The sequence below is a fragment of the Toxoplasma gondii genome, chromosome XI, assembly GCF_000006565.2.
Source record: "Toxoplasma gondii ME49 chromosome XI, whole genome shotgun sequence".
Taxonomy (NCBI): domain Eukaryota; phylum Apicomplexa; class Conoidasida; order Eucoccidiorida; family Sarcocystidae; genus Toxoplasma; species Toxoplasma gondii.
This window is the reverse complement of record NC_031479.1, coordinates 1,340,989-1,347,151: the sequence shown is the minus strand read 5'-3', so window position 1 is coordinate 1,347,151 and position 6,163 is coordinate 1,340,989. Positions and strand designations below refer to the sequence as shown.

General features: G+C 51.6%; 1 protein-coding gene across 1 annotated transcript; it reads right to left on the bottom strand.

The window, feature by feature from the left end:
- Positions 1–2,298: 2,298 nt before the first annotated feature.
- On the bottom strand, positions 2,299–5,054 carry MORN1 (membrane occupation and recognition nexus protein MORN1). The gene has a single exon (XM_002364249.2). It carries the CDS (start codon positions 4,150–4,152, stop codon positions 3,061–3,063), a length of 1,092 nt encoding a protein of 363 aa, XP_002364290.1. The 5' UTR covers positions 4,153–5,054; the 3' UTR covers positions 2,299–3,060.
- Between the last annotated feature and the right edge of the window lie 1,109 nt (positions 5,055–6,163).

Here is a 6,163-nt window from a genome sequence, read left to right as displayed (position 1 = left end):
GGTTCCGCCAGTTTCCAAGCAGTGCTGGAGCTACCATGGGAAACAGCGGAGAGCTCACACCGTGACTTCGCAACGACAAAAGATAGAGACAAGCACTTGTCCTCGAGCTACACCAACGCGACGGGCTTTGCAGAAGCATCAGTTTCGACCTCACAGTGTGTTGGTTTTAGGGAAGATTAGTGTAGGTGACAGGACGCCGTGGAAGTGTAGCTCGTCGACGTGTTCTCAAGCCTCCACAGTTTGTCGCAAGTCTAGTTGTGTTCGATCCCCGTGCTGCCCTGTTTTTCAGGGGCACACCAGCTGTCAAAATCGAATCACACTTGCCTACAACTGATTGACTGGTACAAGAAACAAGATCATGGAATAGCTGTTGTGCAGTTCTCTGCAATCGAGGTTAGCATAAACAACTGAGACGGCAACATCCCTATGTTTTTTTGCTGAAGGGAATCAGATATACGGTATTGCTAGTCTCTTGCTCCCTCCCATTTTCGCCTGCAGGACGCGTGGTTGAAAATGTGCTATTCGTCCTCTTCAGGAGGCGAACAGGAATTCAAGAGAGTCTTGTTTTTTCACGGGCCTCTGCATGAGATAAATTGTTTGAATGAGCACTCAGAATCGCCGTGGAATTCGTGCTTTCTGTGAATCCCTACATAAACAAGGTTCTTTGGTTACTGTTCCATGTGTGTCTAATGTCACCGTACCCTAAGGAGCAATACCATTGGCCCCTGGCTGCGAGCGCAGCTTGGGCTTTAGCAGCGGTGAGGAGGTAGTCCGTTCCATGTAAATAGTTATCGCATTTGCGAACAGTGGCCTAGTCTGTCTCGGGTACTGTACAATAATGCCAAAATTGCTTTGCTGCACTGCGATCCTATTCATTGAGTCATATGCGAATCGCTACCTCGAGTTTATCAGGATCGTTGATACCAGCAGGCCATTTGCGCGAGTGAAAAGAATTCCCATTTTCTAATTTCAGAATACGATAACCATTCGCAGCAAGCACCACGCGGAGTGACCTACGAAGAACGCCGGTTCTACCGTGCTTTTCTGCAGCTTTTCGTGAACTACAATAACCAATTGTTCGATTTTACAGGCTTGCCGTTTAGCGACGGTTTCCCTGAAATAAGGAAGAGGTCAGGTCAATGCTATACATACCGCTGCACTAAGTTTTAACCTTACACTGGATATGTGCGGTGGATATTGTCTAAGATGGATTCGCCGTTGATGAATCCTGCCCTCCCAGCGGCTATATTGTGTTAGAGTGCCAATTCATCTGAGCAAAGAATGTATCCTGCCTGTGCGTGCGACCCTCAGTGACTCATAGTTTTACGCTCTTTCTGTATGTAAGGAAAAGTATTTGAAGCCAGAAGCTAAAACGAAAACTCGCCGATCACTTTTGGTCGCAGTACTGCCGGCATCCCAAAAGTCAGTCAACCCTTACGTAACCCCGCAAGGAATGACGGCTGAACCGAACAAGTTGTCAACGTGGATGATTTGTTTCGTATCCACGGAGAAAAAAGGAGAAGCCGACAACCGCATCGAGAGGGACTCTAAAACTGTGAAGAGGCAACCTGACCGCCAGCTCGAGGTGTATACTGCTACTTGCGTACAAACACGGCTAACGGTCCACGTGGACTCGGGTGAATCTTTGGAGAGACCGAAAAACTTCTTTTCCAACGACACACCCGCTGGAGCGCGTAGGACAGGCAAGTTAAAAAAATGAATGCAACAAAGAAGTTGGCCGGAGCTTGAATAGTATGCACAAGCAGTATCTCCACGCCATGAAAAGAAACCTGTGGCTCAAGAACGAGAGTGACAAAGGAGAGCTCCACATTCAATACATGTCCGTTTGGGTCATTCCAGCACAACCCATTCTTCGCGAGAAAGGAGCAAGCGCCAGGGAAGTTATCCTTTCAACTAGTGAAAAGGCTCTCTGCAGAAGAACGACGGCTTATTGCCAAGCCGTCAACAAGCGCCCGTAGGGGTAAATCAAAGGACATCGTTGCTGAATGTTGCGTGTCTTTCTCTGAGCACATCGCCCCATCGCCTGTGGAACGCGATGCACTGGCGGCGGGACACCTACCGAACACGCAGACCGCCCGACTCTCAAAGTACCTTCTCGCGTTTCACTGACTCAATGAGTGAACGCTTTTTTGTTTCGTCTCTGCACCTATGAATATCACTACGCACCCCATGAGGCCGTGACAGCCCGCGTCACGATTCTCTCGTTGACAAAGGACTCCCCCCAGACGTTTGTCTCTGAGTATACAGAAGACGAGAAATCCAACAGAAGGCAGTGGGAGCGTGTGACGTCTGAAGAACCATTCGCGCCAGGCAACCACGACACCGAAGCCGGAAAGCAAGCGAACGTGAAGACTGTGCGGAACCGGCGTCGCGTCACGATTCTGGAGAACATCCACACATTTATACATGCACATACAGATCGTCGACACATACAGACATGCCGACCTTGACGAGATTCGCTCTCACCTAGACAGAACTCCCAGAAACGCAACAGGACAGAGAACTGCACACAGACGTTCAGGAACGCCGCGAACACACTCAAACACGCTCGGTGCCTCTTCCCGTTCCACAGACAAGGCATCACAGTCGACTTAAACGGCAGAGGGTGCCCGACGCATGCTGCGCCTGGGAGGAACCGGCTCGTACTGTCTGAAGAAATGACGCACGCGCGATGGACATCACTGCGGAGTTCCGGCCCCAGCTGTCTACTCTGTTTTTTCTTTAATAGCGCCTGGCTATTCTCCCATTAATAGTTTTGAATGGTCTTTCCCCCGCAATGCTTTTTCACAATCATTATCTGTTTTTGAAGTGGTTCTTAACGCCGCTCTGTCAATCCCTTCTCGCTCTGAACTCGGGCCTCCCGAAAGACTGCTCCGAGAGGGTGGACCGGAACTGTTTCTCTCAAAGTGGATTTCTTGGGATCCTTGGGCATCGATATTGGAACCATGAGATGCGGGCATTTGCATGGGATATTCTTTGCAGCTGCTACTCTGCCGCATGGATAAGCGAACCCGTGCTCGCAGAAAAAACTGACATCGTTTACAAGTCGACATTGAGCCATGGTGAGTCCTGGGCGAAGACGAAGGACGTGACGCGCACGAGCTGTCCACCAGACCAGGTGCCTTCGAGTTGGTGGCCAGTCGCGAGACGCAGAATTCCATTGCCTTCTTTTCTCCCTCCGACGAACTCGCCCTCGTACGCGCTGCCGTCTTCAGCGCAGTAGAAGACTCCGCGTCCGTGGCGTTTGTCGTCTGTCCATTCGCCTTCGTATCGGTTCCCGTTTGCATACGTGAAGACGCCGAATCCGTTTGCTCGGTCGTCGGCCCACTGGCCTTTGAAGCGGTCGCCGTTCGCGTAGATGAGCTCGCCTTCCCCGTCCTTCTTTGCGTCCATCCAGTCGCCGATGTACTTGTCACCGCGGGTGTAAGTGAGTGTGCCTTTGCCGTGGACCTTGTCCTGCTTCCAGTACCCTTCGTACTTTTCTCCGTTCTGGTACGTCAGGACCCCGTAGCCGTCCTTCATGTCGTGAGCCCACTCGCCTTCGTACACGTTGCCGTTCGGAAACACATAAGTGCCCTTTCCATGCATCTTCCCGTCGATCCAGTCTCCCTCGTAGACGCCGCCGTCGCTGTAGATGTACTTCCCGTGACCGTGCATCTTTCCGTTCACCCAGTCGCCCTCGTATTTCTCCACCACGGAACCTTTGGCACTGACGTACGTCACACTGCCTTTTCCGTGGCGCTTATCGTCGCGCCACTCCCCTGTATAGACATCGCCCTCCGCGTAGCGGTAGGTCCCGCGACCGTGCATCTTCCCGTCCACCCACTCGCCCTCGTACTCGTCACCGTTGCTGTACGAAAGCTTCCCGAAGCCGTTGATTCGGCCCATTTCCCACTGGCCTTCGTACCGGTTGCCACTGGCGAAATGTGCGACGCCCTGGCCGTGGATGCGGTCTTCGACCCACTTCCCTTCGTAAGTGGCTCCGTCGGCGTAGAGGAAGCGACCGTGCCCCTCGCGCTTCCCGAACACGAACTCCCCCTCGTACTTTTCATTTCCGCTGTAAATCAGAGTCCCTTTCCCGTGAAACAGACCGTCTTTGATCTGTCCGTGGTACGCGTGGCAGCTCTCCATGGTGGACAACGGTAAGGAAAAACGGGGAATGAAGTGTACGCGGCTTGCATGCAGTCTGAGTCGGCTCGAGCTGTGCCTCAGTGACGGTCTGTGCTGCCGGCTGCAGTTATAAAGAACCAGTGAAACCCTTCAAGAACTGCGTGAAGAGATATGCATACATAGCCCGTGCAGAAGCTTATAATTCAAGACAGGAGATACAGTGAGAATGCGGCCTGTCTGCTTGCGCCCGTCCCACTCGGGATACGGCCACCTCGCTCCGATGTTATCTTAAAAAGTCGGCTTCTACCGAAGAATAGGCGGCGGAACAGCACCGAAAGCGAAAAAACAGACTTACGAGTATCCAGACAGACTAGAAAGCACTCGAGTAGGATGGAATGTGGACTTCGTGCCCAAAGAAGAGGGACAGCCGCCGACGAAGACAAGAAAAAAAGCGCAACACGTGGAAAAACTTTCGGCCCGAGCGACACAGAAGAAAACGCCAAAGCAATTGCAAGTCGTGAAACGTGTTAAGCGAACAATTTGTACACACGTTTCCCGAAAGGTGACCACGGCAACAAACCTCGGGTCCACAAGACGGGAAGAAGGGTTGCAGCCGAGTCTGCCCCCTCAGGCAATCTATCCTTTCGGTGTTCTGGCAGTTTCTTTGAGAATAGAAAACAGCGAGTCGCGGCCCGAAAATGCGTTCCGAAAACCCCAAAAGGATGGGCGCTTTTGCTCCGCGGAAAAGGAAGACCGGAGAGAAACCGGCCACAGGTCACTGTCAGATGCAGAGAAGACGCGCAAGTAGACGCGCAAAAACATGAGTCTAGTTACATAGAAGAGGGAAAAACGTTTCTCCTGAGATGCTGTGAACGAAAAGATGGACTCTTCTCCAGAAGAAGGATGCGCTATTCATAGCAAACTGTTTCCCTTTTCTGAGGAAAGCGGCGGGTTTTGCCTTGTCCAAGGGGTAACAGGCGGCTGCGAAAAAGGGGGGGCTCTGTCCACCAGCGTAAGGTCCGCCCGAGAACCGCGTAAAGAAGGGGGGAGGGGCGGTGGAAGAAAAGAATGAGCCACTGCACTTCCGAGTCAAGAACAAGACATTCAAAACTTTACGTTTGCAACCGCAAGTCAACTGTAATAGCTATTTGACCGCGTGTTTGCATCGTGCCCACGAACCCGTAGGGAGAATGGCTTCGCGTAGTTGTCAAAAGACGTGGCAAAGGGGAAACGCGTTGGCCCTCAAAGCGAGGTGGCACTGGTCAAGCGGAGAAAAGCAACGTGAATTTTTGCCGAGAGCTGTTTTCGAAGAACAAGTCACTTTTTGTCTCGTCGTTTAACCGTGTATCGCGAGCTCTTTTAATGTCAATCCTAACATTTCTAGCCCATGAGCGTAATCTCAGCAACGACATATGTATCCCAGGTAGTTTGCGCAATGTAAGACAAAGGAAAGCTCAAGACAAGACGAGGGGAGTGACACGCGCCTGAAGACAATTTCCCGCTGTTAACGGGGGGAGGCGCGGGAGAAGCCACGTCCTATGCTAAAACAAACCACATTATGAGTATAGCTTCAAATTTTCTCTTTTCCCAGTCACTGTAGCCTCACTTTGTTTTCTTCCACACTAAAAAGGGGCTTCAGTGCACGACAACCAGGGATCTTGGAGATCCATGCGTACACAACGACACGCAGATTCGGCGTCGTAGGCTTTGAACGGCGCTTTTCCCGCCCAGAGGAGGCCGCTGCAGTGTAGCAGCATGACTTATTAAACTAGTGGAGAAACAATGTTTCACATGATATGACTAAAACGCTGTGATCTCTGTAGCATGGGTTACACAGTCGCCTACATTGTTCCCGTGACGAAAACGCGATATCTAGGAATGCGAAAACGAAGCGCCCTCCGCGATAGCGCGAAACTCTGCACACTGTGACGGGTAAGAAGCATCACAAACCCACTCACTTGCCAGTCTCTTCGACACCACAACTTCAGGACACTCATGTGACCTATGCTAGTGAAGCGACTGATACACCATG